The sequence below is a fragment of the Achroia grisella genome, unplaced genomic scaffold (assembly GCF_030625045.1).
Source record: "Achroia grisella isolate CSIRO2021 unplaced genomic scaffold, CSIRO_AGI_Agris_v1 utg567, whole genome shotgun sequence".
Classification (NCBI taxonomy): Eukaryota; Metazoa; Arthropoda; class Insecta; order Lepidoptera; family Pyralidae; genus Achroia; species Achroia grisella.
In genome coordinates, this window is record NW_026712947.1 from 1,723,997 (window position 1) to 1,742,539 (window position 18,543).

General features: G+C 36.8%; 1 protein-coding gene across 1 annotated transcript in view; it reads right to left on the reverse strand.

Moving 5' to 3' along the window:
- Positions 1 to 18,543, reverse strand: part of LOC131848642 (protogenin-like) — a 206,717-nt gene that overhangs the window by 15,410 nt on the left and 172,764 nt on the right. Inside the window, exons 4-16 of the mRNA XM_059198564.1 lie at positions 18,199 to 18,349; positions 16,468 to 16,533; positions 15,354 to 15,540; positions 14,728 to 14,853; positions 13,876 to 14,040; positions 12,292 to 12,364; positions 10,212 to 10,406; positions 9,532 to 9,620; positions 7,793 to 7,874; positions 7,273 to 7,443; positions 6,873 to 6,984; positions 6,402 to 6,554; positions 5,162 to 5,295 (exon numbers count right to left, since the gene is read on the reverse strand). Coding sequence (XP_059054547.1) covers positions 5,162 to 5,295; positions 6,402 to 6,554; positions 6,873 to 6,984; positions 7,273 to 7,443; positions 7,793 to 7,874; positions 9,532 to 9,620; positions 10,212 to 10,406; positions 12,292 to 12,364; positions 13,876 to 14,040; positions 14,728 to 14,853; positions 15,354 to 15,540; positions 16,468 to 16,533; positions 18,199 to 18,349 — 1,704 coding nt within the window. The remainder of the gene's footprint in view (positions 1 to 5,161; positions 5,296 to 6,401; positions 6,555 to 6,872; positions 6,985 to 7,272; positions 7,444 to 7,792; positions 7,875 to 9,531; positions 9,621 to 10,211; positions 10,407 to 12,291; positions 12,365 to 13,875; positions 14,041 to 14,727; positions 14,854 to 15,353; positions 15,541 to 16,467; positions 16,534 to 18,198; positions 18,350 to 18,543) is intronic.

An 18,543-nucleotide genomic window follows, 5' to 3' on the forward strand; every position in this document is an offset into this window, starting at 1 on the left:
TCGCCCACCTAAAATGAAACACAAAATCCTTATGCAGCGCAGTTTTGGTTCTATAGACATGGATTGTTTACGCAAAGACGCTTCAAATTGTGATTGGTCAACTATCAGCACTTTACCTAACGTTAACGAACAAGTTGATCTATTCAATAAACTGATTGTAGATCTTTACGATAGACATGCCCCTATCCGCCCTGTCAGAGTTAAGCATTTGCCTGCACCCTGGCTCACAGATGAGATTAAGACTGTAATACTGAGGAAGAATAGGGCCAAGACAAAGTTCAAGTCGAACCCCGACAGATTTCGAAATGATTACATCAACGCCAGGAATCTCTGCAATAGGATGTGTAGAGAAGCTCAAAGACGCCACATTCATAAATCCGTTGAAAATGGAGATCCAGCTAAAGTCTGGAAATTTCTTAAGTCACTAGGGGTTGGTAAAAAACATCATGATAATCCTGTTGCTATTGATATAGAATGTCTCAACCAACATTTTTGTTCTTGTCCTACTATAGATATCACTGGAAAAATAAATACCTTACGTACTCTTTCATCTTTTTCTACCCCTGACTCTTCTCCTTTTTTCTTTGATAAATTGACCGATTGTGATGTTGAGAAGAGCTTGCTTTCAATTTCTTCGAATGCCGTGGGTACTGATAGCGTTAGTCGTAATATGATCATTCCTATTCTTGATATCATTTTGCCCTCCATTACTTTTATTTTTAATAGATCTCTATCCTCCGGCGTCTTTCCTTCCAAATGGAAAGATGCTTACATTATTCCTCTACCCAAAAAGAACATTCCTACCTCATTCGCAGATTATCGTCCTATTTCCATTCTCCCTTTCCTATCCAAAGCCTTTGAACGTTTAGTCCAACAAAAGCTTAATTCATTCCTAACCAGACATAACCTTTTAAATCCTTTACAATCTGGTTTCCGCCCTGGTCATAGTACGACTACCGCTCTTATGAAAATATCTGACGACATTCGTCTTGCTATGGAGAACTCTCAGCTTACTGTTCTCACATTACTTGATTTCAGTAACGCTTTTAATACTGTGGATTTTGATATCCTATTAGGTTTGTTGTCCTCTCTCAACATATCTCCAACGGCAATTGAATGGTTTCGTAGTTACCTGTTGGGGCGTCGGCAGCGTATTCGCATAGATGACGCTTTGTCTACTTGGTGCCTTACGTCAGCTGGCGTGCCTCAGGGTGGTGTCTTATCTCCTCTATTATTCGCTTTGTTTATTGGCTCTATCACTTCTACACTTCAATCTTCCTACCATCTTTATGCAGACGATCTCCAAATCTACACTCAGGCTACCTTGGTAGATATTTCTCAAGCCATTTCCACAATAAATGATGATCTTGCCCGTATATCTGCCTGGAGTAAGTCTTACGGCCTTGTTGTGAACCCCTCGAAGACACATGCCATCATTATAGGTAGCTCCAGATATATTTCGCAAATATCTTGGAATGACCTTCCACCTGTAGTCTTTGATGGGGTCCTTATTGAATACAAGAAATCTGTAAGAAATCTTGGCGTTGTTTTTGACTGTACTTTGTCTTGGTCTCATCAAATCTCCGAGGTCAGCAAAAAAATGTTTGCGGCAGCAGGTAGCTTAAACAGATTGCGTAACTTTCTCCCTTTTGAAACCAAAATTGCACTTGCTCACTCCTTACTTCTTCCTATCCTCGATTACGCAGACTCCTGCTATTTAGATCTCACTGAAAAGCAACTAAATAAACTTGAGCGACTTCAAAATTTATGTATACGTTTCATATTTGGTCTGCGCAAATATGATCATATTTCCCATTATCGTACTCAACTCAAGTGGCTCCCTATCCGTCTTCGTCGCAACTTACACATCCTTTCACTCCTTTACAGCATTCTCTTTAACCCCCACACTCCTGATTATCTAAAAGACAGTTTCACATTTCTCAGTGAGAACAGTAGCTATCCGTCGCGTAATGTTAACAACCTCCTTCTCAGATATCCCTCTCATTCCACTTCCTTCTATTCTAAATCCTTTTCTGTCCAGGCTGTCAGGTTATGGAACGCACTCCCCCTTGCATTCGGAGCATTCAGTCTCTTGCTAGTTTCAAAGTCTCTGTCAAATCCCACTTTCTTTCCCTTTAAGTTCATATTGTCCTCTTTCTCATAGTTCCCTTCATATTTTCTGAAGATATGTGCATTATTAAGTATATGTATGTTTACGTATGTTTATATTTTATTATATATATTAATAGATATATTTATGTACAAATGTATATTTATGTTCATTACGTGCACCACCTACTATTTTCTTATCTTAATGTTACTTTCTCTACTGGTAGTCTGGAAGAGATTGCTTAGCGATAAGACCGCCTTTTGTATCAGTTTATGTATTATATCATTTTGTGTGTTTTCTTTGTCTGGTGCAATAAAGAGTTTAAATAAAAATAAAAAATAAAAATAAAGTAAATAATAGAAAAGACCAAGGTGATATATCAGTTACTGAATATATTAAAGCTGAAAAGGTTATACTGGCCATTATACAAAAAGAAAGTTTTAATAATACAAATTTGAATCTTAAATTAAATACATTTAAGGATGATAATGATTTAATAAGGATCAAGACTCGACTTACATTGTCGAACGATACAGAGAATTTTCGTACACCAATCCTGTTGCCAAGCAACAATGTGATTGTTATGAGACTTGTCATTGAGACACACGTAACAAATTTGCATTGTGGTTCTCAAACATTAATAAGTATTCTTCGCGAAAATTATTGGATTGTAGGAATCAGAAGAATTGCGAAGAAAATTATACGAGAATGTGTTATTTGCAAACGTTATTCTGCGAAAGCTGGATATACACCACCAGCTCCACTTCCTATTAATAGAATAACATGTGGTTCTCCGTTTGAAGTAACAGGTACAGATTTTGCGGGACCATTATTACTGAAGTCAGGGGAAAAGTGCTGGATTGCTCTTTTTACGTGTGCAACATATAGAGCTGTGCATCTAGAGCTGTGCACTTCATTATCAACTGAAGATTTCCTTTTAGCATTAAGACGTTTTTTAGCACGAAGGGGAAAAGTTAGAATAATTTATAGCGACAATGGGACTAATTTTAGAGGCACTGCGAATATTATGAATCAGATGAATTGGCAGGAAGTTTCTTCTTTATCCCTCACTCAAAAAATTGAATGGCGATTTTCGCCACCCTCTGCGCCGTGGTGGGGAGGGTTCTGGGAGAGAATGGTGAGAACTGTCAAAGAAATTTTACGTAGAATGCTTGGAAAGGCGTCACTTAGTTATTGTGAACTCGCTACGATTTTGTGTGAAGTTGAGAGTATAGTTAATTCGAGACCATTGACTTATATAAAGGAAAGTTCAGAGAATTTGAGAACTTTGACACCCGCAATGTTTCTGAAGGTAGATGTGGAGGAAGGTGAAACCAATGATTTGAGTCACATAGATGGCAATATTTTGACGTCTCGTTGGCGATATTTAAAAAAGTTAAGCTGTGACTTAAAGCAACGGTTTCGGAATGAATACTTGTCACTTTTGATTCAAAGAGAACAGAAACAACGGAATCAGGTACATAAAGTCGGTGATGTAGTTTTGGTGGGTTGTGATAATACCAAACGTCTACATTGGCCACTAGGTTTAATTGTAGAGATTTATCCAGGTCCTGATGGTAGTTGTAGAGTAGCTAAAGTTAAAACGGCTATGGGTGATCGTATGAGGCCTGTTCAACGATTGTATGCATTAGAAGTTAGTTCAGGAGATTTTACGGATACTAAGAGCAATACACATTGTGTCGAGACTGATAAAATGTGCGAGTCGTTACATCCAATTACACGCACTGGTCGTGTCGTAAAAATACCTCACCGCCTAAACTTATAGGTTATTTTATGTTTGTGATTTTAGAAGTAGTGTGAAATTTATTTTGTTTGTCTGTCTTGCGATATAGTCGCAAGGGGCGGAGTATGTTGAGGTTTTATGTACAATTCTTTTTATGTCAATATTTTAAAAAGAGAGAATGTCGTATTTTTTTTGTGTCAAATTAGATATTTAGAAATTTTTGCAATAAACATATTTTTTCTATTCAGCTTTTCTATTAGTATTTTCTTTTCCTAAAAACGAGCCGTCCACAATGCGAATAGAATGGAATAGAAAATCATTTATTCAAAACTTAATTTAAGCACTTTTGACAACAATTTTTTTTTTAAACTACCCTTTATTCGGATCGCTGTCTCATCACAAGAAGAATAAGCAGGAAACTTGTGTGTTGCTCTTTTAAACAATCCTTGTAAGTCCACATTTTACAAGTCGAAACGTGTGAATACAAAGTACCAACCAGCACTAATTTATTTAGGCTCAAATATAAAAATACGATAAGATTAAATCAGTCGTAGTGATAAGAGTAGACCAGACCACACAAGCAGCACCCGTTCACGAGTATGACGGATGAGCTAGCCACCACTGCGATCGACCATATTTTAGGGAGCCCAATGACCCGGCCCACCACGCCGCCACAAGTCTGGACATTTTAGTGAGCATGACTACTCAAAACACCAGACCACGTTCGTGTTAAGACCCGGTTAATAATATAAATCTTATATATAAGATTCTCGTGTCACAGTTTTCGTTCCCATACTCCTCCGAAACGGTCTTGATAGGTCTGAGAATCGGCCAACATCTATTTTTCATCCCCCTAAATATTAGGGGTAGTCCACCCCAAATTTTTTTTTATTTTTAGACAAAATGTTTAGTTTCTATTTTTTTACGATACAACATACAAAAATACATACCATCCTATTTTTTTTTATAGCGTTATTAATTTATATGCCAAAACAAAGTTTGCCGGAACAGCTAGTAATGTATTTTAAACAAGAAAGTTTAAAAATAACTATGAGAAGAACTGACAAGAAACTCAGCTCGTATTCTTTTCAAATAAATGTTATACATGTTTACAATAACACAGATTCATTTTAAAATTCAAATTTGGGAGAATAGAGTGAGTACGAGCATATGCTATTGCAAAAGCAAATAGTCTAATCAGTGTCCGTAACCCGAGCAGACCAGTCCCCACAAGCAGCATCAACATTATCACTTAATCATTATCAACCAAGTGTAGGGTTCAACCTGTACATAACTATTTGGCTTACCCAGCGGCTGTGTGGTGACATGCAGTGGTAGGCTGGTGGACAGTTCTCCTGCAGCCCCTGCCGCCCTAGCCTTCACTGTGACTTCATACTCCGTCGCTGGCTTCAAATTCATGAACGTCACCCATTCACGGTCGCTAGTAAAATAAAAGAAAAAAACATTTATTCCCTTACGTTTTGACCAAATGGACACTTTCGATAAAGTCGTCTGTAGACCTTTGTCGCACCTAATTTATAGTTGATTTTACACGTGCACTCTTAAACGAGAGAATCGGCTTTCACGTCAAAATTCCCGATTGAGCATGTAAATAGACAAAGAGAACGAATAAGACAGCATGCAGGATATTTTATGGGTGTTTTCTATGTATATTATGTACTATATGTATTTATATCAGTAGTCTAGTATCCATATCACAAAATCTGCTTACCTTGGGACTAGTACCTATACGATCTTTTTATAGTGTGCGAAAATTTTGAAATAAAAAAGGAATCTAGATATTCTATTAGTTGTGTAGTACTCATAACATGAGCTCTGCTTAGCTTCGGACTAGATGGCGCTGTGTGAGTTGTTCAGGGATATCTTCTTAGCTCGGGACTAAACGGCGTTGTGTGTTATCCAGGTATATTATTATTGCGGGTTCGATTTCTCACACGGCACAAATATTTGTGTTCATGAGTCTGAGTGTTTACAAATAAAATATACAAAATCTGCTTAGCTTGGGACTAATAATATGGCGTTGTGTGTAGATCCAGGAATATTATTTTAAGTAATGTTTTTTATATCCCAATGTCTCTAACGGTATCGAACCACTTAGCTTGAGGCGAGACTTCGCATCGCTTTGTGTGTTCTACCGAATATACAACGGACTGTGTTCTGATGAATTGTTTGACATGATGCATACGGCTACCTTTTACCATCGCACCGCTCGCCATCGACAGGGAATTCATCCTCACACGCTGGAACCTAAGTGGTCTCGGACAGTGCGGTTTCAGAGGAGCTTCCTCCCGCGTATACTTAGATTGTGGAATGAACTACCTGCCGAGGTTTTCTCGAGAGACTACAGCATGGGGGTTTTCAAGAAGGCTATATTAAGGTTTCTTAAGGGTCGGCAACGCGTATGTGACACCCCTGGTGTTTCAGGCGTCCATAGGCTACGGTAACCGTTTACCATCAGATGGGCCGTATGCTTGTTTGCCACCTAAGTGGTATAAAAAAAAACAAAATGTGTTGAAATTTACTTACGTTTCAACACATCTCTTAAAGTCATCGTCGTTGGTCACACAGATCCTGTAGCCATATACTTGCACTGTACTCTCACAACGCCAAGTGACCGTGAACTCTTGGGTACCAATGTGAGTTGCCTTCAAAGCTTCAGGTACCACGGATGCCATCCCACTGGAAATTTGATAGAAATTATTCCAAAAATATTCTTCAAAATCATCGCCACAATTTTCGTTACTGAAAATTCAAAATATTTTTATTCATGTAGGACTATTCCCTTATGAGATGTCAAATCTACCGTCAGTTCGGAATGATTTCGAGATGAGAAGAACTGACAAGAAACTCAGCTCGTATTATTTTCAAATAAATGTTGTACATGTTTACAACAATAATAGTTAAATTTACAATAATATACCATAAGTAATTTCGTCCCACCTTGTTTCAAACCGTTCTATCATATATAATGTTATTTGGAGATCAACGGAACCTCACCCACGGTCCAGGTTGTCTGTGGTCGACCACGGCACCAGCGTCAAGTCCTGCACCAACCACTCCAGCGAACGGGAACCCAGCACTCGCACCAGGATTGACTCAGATTTAGGAACTACAACCAAACATGTTAAAATATTTAAGACTTATATCAGTACACGCTGCTCAAATTACTGGAACACTGATAAGACATATAGAAATATACATATATATAAAACATTCATTATGATAATGATTATCATCAACATCATCACCACCACAATTATCATCGTCATCACCACCATCATCATCAACGTCATCATTATCATATCAGTAACTGAACAATATAATATATCACCAGAACTGAATCCAATTTCCTCTATACCGTCGAAGTTATGTACCTAAAATGTAGGATTTCAATTACCGTCCAAAGTGTAGCTGGTGATGACACCATCTAAAGTGATGTTCTCTTCTCTGCTGTTGTTCGAAGCTTTGTATTGGAGAATCCACTGCACAACACCAGGTGACTCCTCGGCGAATTCCCTCCAAGATATTAAGACTTTGTCGTCATTAGGCCGTGACATATAGATTGGAACTGAAAGGCAAGGTAAAATAAAAGACCGTTTAAAAATATAACACAAAAAAGTAACCGTTTCATTTCTTGCGATATCTTCTTAGCCAAAGTGGTTAGTGACACTGAATGTATCGGTGAGTCAATAAATATTTTTAATTTTAACTTTATTAAACCCTGAAATATAAGATCTATCGGTAAGTGTATTATTAAACCTCGTAATAACCCTAAATATGTTTATTGGTAGTTAAATGTTACGTGTATATTAATTCATGCAATAATTCGTTTAATTTTTTTAGGCACATATACGCGATGGCTCCCATTTTCCATCCGGTGAACCGTAAGTAATTTTTATAACATATAAAACATGTACCTCCTTGTCCTTGGCAGATGACACCCTCAGACATGTCACTCGCTATGGTCCTCTTCGATGATGTCTGAATTACAGCACGCACCTGCACACAATCATTACGTCAGGGAGGAAGGGCATTGTTAGTAATGTGGATTGATAACCTCATTGTTAGCAATGTATGGTACATTGCTAGCAGTCAGGTCGACCTCAACGCGGTTCCCTCTGGAAACCATCGTGTTAAATTCTTGGTGAATTTGTCACAATGGGCTAACTGACCTGACCTCGTGTTCATCTTATCATCCTCCACTGGTGCCCCGCCAGCGTAAACCGTTAGCGTAGACGGGTGCACCATTCCATTATCATTCACAAAAAAAATCATTACGTAACTAAACCTCTTACTTTTAACTAATGGCCCGCTCTATCTTAGTAGGGCGAGATAGGTCGCCCTAACAACGTGATAGGCCCAGCCCTACACAATCGATAGGGCGGCCCAACGCTGCCGGAGAGCTCACGACTCCGGCAATGACGCTTGTAGGTACACCGCATGGTTTTTAGTTGATAAGAATCCCACACACCCTCATCACACTTCGGACTAAAATTTTCTAAAACAATATGTCTTAATTCTAAATTTAGTCCGACTACAAAAATGAGATTATGTAAAGTTTTACAGATTTTCAGAGAATCCTATTATTGACTTAGCGAACATCATGTAATATTGGTAGTTTGTTTATTTGTGTGAATATTTCACAGTACCTCCACGGCGATTCATAGTCTTCTGACATACTGTTGATTTGTATTATTAAATTATCCATTTTGTTTAAATTGTATTTTTTGTTATATTCTGTTTAAGGAACTGTCACAAACTTAAGGACGTTTTTAACGTTTACGCACTACTGTATGGTCAATAGATAAATATATATTCAAATAATTTATCTGTAGTAATATTATAAAGAGGTAAAGTTTGTGAGTTTGCGAGATATGCTAGCTAATACACGCAACCTCGTCTGCATTTTCATAGTTTTTGCAACATTTTTCAATGCAGCTCCGCTTCTTTTTGTGCTAGCGTAATGTTATACAGTGTATAACCTATCTATAGCTATCCAACAGTAAAAGAATTTTCAGAATCGGTTCAGGAAATCCAGATATTACCCTTACAACCTCACAAACTTAACCTCTTTTTAATATTAGCATAGCAGAGGGACAAGGGATTGTTATAATGTGGATTGATCACCTCATTGTTGGCAATGTACCATATACCATTCAAATCAAATTTTAATCGATTATATTTATTACAGACTCTTATGATGTGTCAATTCTACCATCAGTTTGGAATGCTTTCGAGCCAAAAACATATTCAAATGGACTCGATTTCAAAATATATTTATTAACGTAGGTTATTATTATTATTATTACTATTACAGACTCTTATGATATGTCAAATCTACAGTCAGTTTGGAGTGCTTTGAAGCCAAGAACTGACCAGAGACTAAGCTCTTATTATTTTTAAATGACCTTGCACATGTTTATAAAAATACAGACTCATTTCTGGATATGATTTCAAATTATGGATGTGACCTCCACGCTCCCCCCTGGAAACTATCACGATAAATTCGTGGTGAATTTATCATGATAATCTTATCATCCTCTACTGGTGCCCCACCAGCGTAAACTGATAGCGCAGGCGGGTGCACTACTCCATCATCATGAATTGAATTAAATAATAGGTTAATACTAGTAATATTACTAAATATTTAACATACCTGAAAAGTGTACGGGGTGAGTGCTTTGGGAACAGTTATTTCCTCCTTGGTGTTAGTATGCGGCTGGCCCGGTGAAGATGACGTGCCGGCTGAAACAAACAAATTATGTAAAGAAGTGCCCGCTATAAACAATTACAGTACAATTGAAATCACATAAGAGTCATGATGTCTTAGTACCCGGGAATGGTATCGCATCAGTAATATCACGGTTGTCACATGATAACGTGATGTCTGTAGTGTATACAGGTGATGGTTACCACTTGCCGTTAGCATATTTGCCATTCCAAAAACATAAAAAAACAATAGTTAATGTAATAGTTTAAATTATTTTCATATATTTTTATTAGTATTCAATCTCATATGAGAAGAGGCTTATGCCCTAAAGATATAATGGATTTTTAGCATCAGCATCAGCATCATCATCATCATCATCAGCATCATCGTCATCATCATCATCATCATCATCATCATCACCATCATCATCAGGATTTGCAGCATAGATATTGTTTTTGCACGATCCCCTGCTCTCTGATTTACTGTACTGATGTCACACACCTGGGCTCGACCCCCATCAGGCCTCATAAGGGCCTGTACCTGAGTCGGTGGTCTGCACGGTGTACAAGTGGGGCCGGGCCCTACTCACGAGCACGTGGCGGGCCCGGCGGGGTGGTCGCCCGTACCTGAGTCGGTAGTCTGCACGGTGTACGCGACCACGGAGAACACGTCGGGGCGGGCCCAGCGCACGAGCACGTGGCGGGCCCCGACGGGCCAGCAGCGCGGGGCCCCGGGGGCGGGCGCGCCCTCTCCCGTCACTCGCAGCGCCGCCCACATCGACGCTGCCGACACCGCATTGCTCGCGAAGCATTGGTAAATCCCTACACAGAAAAACAACTATTTGTGATTATTTGTACCCAAGTGCGTACAAACGAGCTGCCCTTAACTTATATATAATATTCTCATGTCACAGTTTTCGTTCCCATACTCCTCCGAAACGGCTTGACCGATTCTCATGAAATTTTGTGAGCGTATTGAGTAGGTCTGAGAATCGGCCAACATCTATTTTTCATCCCCCTAAATGTTAGGGGTAGTCCACCCCTAATTTTTTATTTTTTAGACAAAATTTTTTATGATACAACATACAAAAATACATACAATCCTAAATTTTCAACCTTCTATCATCAACCCCTATTTTTTTTATAGCGTTATTAATTTATATGGCAAAACAACGTTTGCCGTGACAGCTAGTCTTGTATATAAAATTATCGTGTCACAATGTTAGTTACCATACTTCTCCGAAACGGCTAAATCGATTTTTATGAAATTTTATATGCATATTCAGTAGATCTGAGAATCGGCTACTATCATACCCCTAAGTGGTAAGGGATATCCACCGCTAAATATACTTTTTTTAGTTTTTCGATATAATATTTGATTTTCATTTTATTATTATTTAGGATAGAAAAATATATACAACCCCAAATTTAACCCCTCTATCACCTTCTATTATTGAATAGCGGTTTTAATTTATATGACAAAACAACATTTGGGGGGTCAGCTAGTCTATATATAGACTATACACAGACAGACTATATATAGACGCAAACGTTAACTAAAACAACATTTCCGTAAAATATATTATATAATATCTTGGAATGACCTTCCACCTGTAGTCTTTGATGGGGTCCTTATTGAATACAAGAAATCTGTAAAAAATCTTGGCGTTGTTTTTGACTGTACTTTGTCTTGGTCTCATCAAATCTCCGAGGTCAGCAAAAAAATGTTTGCGGCAGCAGGTAGCTTAAACAGATTGCGTAACTTTCTCCCTTTTGAAACCAAAATTGCACTTGCTCACTCCTTACTTCTTCCTATCCTCGATTACGCAGACTCCTGCTATTTAGATCTCACTGAAGAGCAACTAAATAAACTTGAGCGACTTCAAAATTTATGTATACGTTTCATATTTGGTCTGCGCAAATATGATCATATTTCCCATTATCGTACTCAACTCAAGTGGCTCCCTATCCGTCTTCGTCGCAACTTACACATCCTTTCACTCCTTTACAGCATTCTCTTTAACCCCCACACTCCTGATTATCTAAAAGACAGTTTCACATTTCTCAGTGAGAACAGTAGCTATCCGTCGCGTAATGTTAACAACCTCCTTCTCAGATATCCCTCTCATTCCACTTCCTTCTATTCTAAATCCTTTTCTGTCCAGGCTGTCAGGTTATGGAACGCACTCCCCCCTTGCATTCGGAGCATTCAGTCTCTTGCTAGTTTCAAAGTCTCTGTCAAATCCCACTTTCTTTCCCTTTAAGTTCATATTGTCCTCTTTCTCATAGTTCCCTTCATATTTTCTGAAGATATGTGCATTATTAAGTATATGTATGTTTACGTATGTTTATATTTTATTATATATATTAATAGATATATTTATGTACAAATGTATATTTATGTTCATTACGTGCACCACCTACTATTTTCTTATCTTAATGTTACTTTCTCTACTGGTAGTCTGGAAGAGATTGCTTAGCGATAAGACCGCCTTTTGTATCAGTTTATGTATTATATCATTTTGTGTGTTTTCTTTGTCTGGTGCAATAAAGAGTTTAAATAAATAAATAAATAAAAAATATATTTTTTGAGCAATGATAATGTAATGATGCACCCGCCTGCGCTAGTGCTGGCGAGACCAGTCCAAGACCAGTCCAGACCAGTCTTTGAATTTTAGCATAACTTTTACAAAAAAAAAAAAATTACCAGCGTCATCCGAAGTAACGCCACCGACTACCAACTCCACGCGGTTATCCTTCGGTGACAGTCGTTGATTATACTGAAACAATGTTTTAAATAGTGTTAACTATCGTGTGACGCACCATTAATTAAAAATGGTAAAGTCAATAATCATGTAACCTGAAACGGAACGTCAGAGGCCAGAGCCAAAGTAATCTATGTGACATTGACAAGTGGATGACGGATGTTTGAACGTAAGCAGCGGGAGTTTTGGAGCGAAAAAGTTGAAGTGTTTATATTATTATAAAAACAAATAGGAGATAGGTAATTGTGAATATTGTAGGCATTGAGGTGTTTCTCTCCCTGACTAACCGGTATTACGCCTAAGTCGTCAGGATACTAGTGATTTTAAAAATAGTTTAGCACGCCGCTTTACGTCCAATGGTCGCAGGTTCGATTCCTCGCATGGTACAAACATTTGTATTCATTAGTATGATTGTTTATATTTGTCAGGTCTTTTTCGGCCTTCCTCTACTCTTACAACCAACCACATTTATATGTAATACTTTATTTTAAATATTATCTTCATACCTACGTCCTTGCTTCCTTCATTCCTATTTCTTTATTTACATTCAAACAATAGCCTAAAAAATAAATTACAAACTTTTAGTTTTAAAAATGACAATACGTCTATACATAGGGAAATGGGCAAAGTCAGGTTGACCTCCACGCGGTTCCCCCTGGAAATCATCGTGATAAATTCCTGGTGAATTTGTCACGATGTGCTAACTGACTTGACCTTATACTCATCTCATCATACTCCACTGGTGCCCCGCCAGCGTAAACCGTTAGCGCAGGCGGGTGCACCATTCCATTATCATCCATAAAAAAAAATACTTCTGTACAAACTTTTCATCTCCATACAACCCTTTTTTTGCATTAAAAAGTAACCTATATCCTTTCTCAGGATCTAGACTATCTGTTTATCAAATTTCGTTTAAATCGGTTCCGTAGTTTTGATGTGAAACCGAAACAGACAGATAGAGTTACTTTCGTATTTATAATATTAGTAAGAATTCAAATTCAAAAATCATTTATTCATGTAGGACATTTTAGCCGTTTATGAACGTCATTTTATATTACAACTAGCTAACTTTTGCCCGCGGCTTCGCTTGCGTAGATGTATTATTATTAATTAGTTGTAGTTTGTAGTTTTTAAAAAAATTAGGGCTTACAAAATCTAAGAAGATTTATACAAATTTTTATCCCCTATTTTATCCCCTTAGAGATGGAATTTATCAAAATCCTTTCTTAGGGGATGCCTTCGTCATAGTAGCTTTATGCATGCAAAGTCTCAGCCCGATCGGTTTAAAATTGACAAAGTTTCATACAAACTTTCATCCCCTATTTCATCCCCTTGGGGGTAGAATTAATCAAAATCCTTTCTTAGCGGATGCCTACGTCATAACATCTACCTGCATGCCAAATATCAGCCCGATCCGTCCAGTGGTTTGGGCTGTGCGTTGATAGATCATTATGTCAGTCACCTTTGAGTTATATATATTTAGATTTTTTTCCCTACCTATTAAAATCTATAAAATTATTACTTACTCTTCCACCCATTAGTAAGGGTTTGCCGTCTCTGAACCAAGTAATTGTAGGTTTAGGATGTCCCGTCGTTGTGCAGTTGAACCTCACTGTGGTGGCCCGTACCACCTCTTTAGGGGTAGGGGGGATGGTGATATTCACCGCTTCACCAACTATAATGTTGAATATCTGCAAAAGTAATGCAAATTGGTCAATAGTTCTTTTTTTTTATTTATTTACACACAAATTTATCTATACATCTATACATATAAATAAAATTGGAGTGTCTGTTTGTAATATTGAAATAATCGTTTTTTACTATATGCATATGAATATAAATACGGTACGTACACCAAAATATTTTTTACAATTTTTGTCTATCTGTCTGTTTGTTCTGGCTAATCTATGAAAAGGCAGGACCGATTTTCACGGGACCTTTTTCGGCAGATAGCTGAAGTAATAAGGGATAACTTACGCTACTTTTATTTAGTAGTACCTTTTTTAGTATAAAACAAAGTCGCTATCCCTGTCTGTCCGTCCCTGTGTATGCTTAAATCTTTAAAACTACGCAACGGATTTTGAAGCGGTTTTTTTTAATAGATTGAGTGATTCAAGAGGAAGGTTTATATATATAATACATGTACATTTGGATGAAACCGGGGCGAGTAGCTAGTAAGTAAATAAACCCCTATTTTTTATAGCGATACTTTCATTTATATAGGAATAAAACGTTTGCAGATTACAGATACAGCTAGTATAATAGTTATTTTTACAGCGTTACTTTCATTTATATGGGAATAAAACGTTTGCAGATTACACTAGTATAATAGTTAGTATAACTATGTAATATTATATTATCTGTGGTATAACACAAACCTTTTCCAAATCGGTGCCTTCAACTATACATTTATATTTTCCTTCGTGTCGTCTCTCGATGTCTCTCAGTACCAAAACCTGAGTGTTAGATTCTAACATAGTCTGAACACCTTTCAGCCAGTTGATCTGAAACAAATTATGAATTAGCTAGATTTTCAAATGCAATTTCGCACACTTATCATTACACAGTATAAAAAAAAATCGCGGTCGCTGTCTGTCTGTCCCTATGTATGTTTAAATCTTTAAAACTCCGCAACAGATTTTGAAGCGGTTTTTTAATAGATAGAGCGATTCAAGAGAAACGTTTATATGTATAATGTATGTACATCCGGGCAAAGCCGGGGCGAGTAGCTAGCAGTTTATATAGAGAAGAGCAGAATCCTAATATTAAAAAAAAACATGCATTAAAAATACATCAAATCATTAAAAAAAACATTACACACACTAGTGTGTGTCATACACACACACGCTTATATACTCTTTTGTTTATTGTTAAAGTCTGTGGTCAAATTGAGAATAGATTAAAATTATTTTTAGTCTTACATTGTGTTAAAATAATTATGACCGAATTTCCACTGAGCGACCACTAGTCTAAATAAATAAATGAAAACTGTAGGCTTACAAACCTTAGGTCTTGGCCACCCGAGTACAGGGCAAGGCAGTACAATGGTGCTCCCTCGAGTTACCACAATATTGCTCTCATAGTGTACTGGCAAAAATGACGCTGCCAGGGGAGACCTTATGTTCTCAACTCGTAACCAGGCTGGACGGCTGGTACGAGTTTTGTTTAGCAACGGGTTGGTTGCCAGGCATCTGGGGATGAAATAGGAAACGAATCAAGAAATCAAATCGAAATATCTTTATTCATGTAGGTCTATTACATACTTATGATATGTTAAATCCACCGTCAGTTCGGAATGATTTCGAGATGAGAAGAACTGACAAGAAACTTAGCTCGTATTCTTTTCAAAAAAGCTTGTACATAATTACAGAAAAACATATTTATTTTTAAATTCAATTAGAGATAATAGAGTAACCACTAGAATAATCATCATCATTACATAGTATAAAACAAAGTCGCTGTTGCTGTCTATACGTTCCTATGTATGCTTAAATCTTTAAAACTACGCAACGGATTTTGAGGTCATATTAATAGATAGAGAGATTCAAGAGGAAGTTTATATATATATAATACATGTACATACGGGCGACGCCGGGGCGTAGCTAGTGATATAATAAATCAATTCGAAATATCTTTTTTTTTCAATTTAATTCAATTCATAACATCTTTATTCATATAGGTCTATTACAGACATTTATGATATATCAAATCTACCGTCAGTTCGGAATGATTTCGAGATGAGAACTGACAAGAAACTCAGCTCGTATTCTTTTCAAATAAATGTTATACATGTTTACAATAATATAGGTTCATTTTTAAATTCAAATTTGGGAGAATAGAGTGACCAACAGCATATGCTATTGCAAAAACAAATAGTCTAATCAGTGTTCGTAACCCGAACAGACCAGTCCTCTTTTTCAGGGAGATCTATTACAAATTCTGTTATTATAATGAGGGGGTCAAAAGTGGCTCCAAATGGTTCGTGTAAATATACACACGGTGCTGCTTGCGAGTTTACTTGAAACTCGGCTTTGACACGCTGCCGCGTGTCTAGATTTTATAGTAATTTAATTTGAAATAGTTTTAATTATATTTAAAACTAATTATTATATAATTACCTGTATACACCTTCATCTTCTTCAGTCACATCTGTGATTAGTAATTGATTTGGAAGAAACAGTGATCTGTAAGAAAGAAAAATTATATCATTGCAATGAGTATAATATTAACGGCATCGGTGGTCTAATGGTTTAGCACACCTTACCTCTAATGGTCACAGGTTCGATTCAGCACACGGTACAAACATTTGTATTCATGAGTATGATTGTTGTATCGGTCTGTGTGTTTTCTATATACAAAAACAAGTATATAAATATTTCTATCAGTTGTCTAGTACCCATAACGCAAGTACTGATTAGCTTATGACTGGATGAGGATGTGTGAATTGTCCAGGGTTATTAATTTGTCATAATTTTAAACTAAATGCGCCCTGCGGTTTCACCCACAGTCTAAATTAGAAGAAATGGCGGACGCTGTAGGGTTTCGAGCAGTATATCATCAGTGTCATATTGCTCGTGCACGCTATCAGAAAATATTTTTTAAAAGAAATGTAAATATTTCTTCTGTCCTGTAAAAGGTAAGGTATACTGTAGCGTAATGTTAAATAGCTTTTAACCTTTATCAAGCATTGTAACTAAATGTAAAAAGATTTTAAATCCGGCCGGTGGATCCAGATGTAAGAGAATTTCAAAATATAAGACCTTTAGTCTTATGTATTCATTCTGACTGATACTAGTGATTTTATCCCCTTTTTTAAGTAAAAGTTAGTCCTTATTCTTTCTATAATTCGTTATTCTTTCTCATTTCCGTCCGGTAAATCTGTAAAAGTTAACTGAAAGCTGCAACTTTAGTATAGTTAGAAATTTTTATTATTTGTACATTATTTGTAATAGTTATAATTTGCACATTTTCATATGCCATGCTGTATTGGGTTGACTAGAGATCCTTCTTTGTTAACATTATTTCTAATTAACATACCTAAAATATATTTAAGTGCAATAAAGAATATATGAAATATTTGTATATAAAAATTACGTGTCACGTTCTTTGTCCGCGATGGACTCCTAAACTACTTCACTGATTGCAAATTTGATTTGCACATTGTGTACAATTTAATCCAACTTGAAAGATAGGATAGCCTACATCTCAGTTTATAGCCGCAATACTATTTTATTCAAGAACCTTAGCCACAGCAACGCGTGGCCGGTTCTGCAAGTTGCAAATATCTAAAAACTAAAAGTCTTTAATAGAAAAATTGTAATGAACTCAGTTTCACTGAATAAAATAAATGGAAAAAGAAAAGCATAAAAAAAAAAAATTCGCTTCCAGATGATTAATTTATTTTAATTAAAAATTTTAACAGGTTTTTTGATGATAATGATTCAGTTTTTTGATGATAATGATTCAGTTATAGACAGGGTTCGAGCTTTCAAAAATACTCAGTATATAGTATACAGCTTGATTTTGGGCAAACTACAGCTTTACGCTATACAAGCTATACAATTATGGTGGCAAACAAGCATAAGGCCCATCTGATAGTAAACGGTTACTGTAACCTATAGACACTTGAAACAGCAGGGCTGTCACATGGGCATTGCCGACCCTAAGGAAACCTAGTAAACCTCCATAGTGTAGACTCCTGAGAAAATTTGAGCAGATAGTTCAACCCATATATAATACACGCGAGGAGGCTCTTCTGAAACTGTAGGATATGAATATTTATTTAAGAGGCAAAAGAATCGTCTTGACTTGTAATGGTAAGATCTGATGATCAAATATAAAATTTTTACCTTCTGCTAATGTTATCAGGAAGAAGTTCTTCATTTTTCATCCAGGTAATCATGGCAGAGGGTCCTGAACTAATATTACAGGTAAACACAACCGGCTGGCCGATGCTCGCTGTCGTATTTGTTGGCTGCTGAGTAAATTGCTTCCCTATATCTGTGAACAAAGAATAATTTATATATATTTATTTATTTCAGGCAGTTTACTAAACTAACATACATATAAAATCCATTTTTTTTATTTTAAGGTTTGGGTTATTGTTAGGTGTTAAGACTTGTAACACTGCGACCTGTATAGATTTATTGTGCTCGCCCTTTTTCAAACTTTGCTACCTAGACCCGTGAGGGACA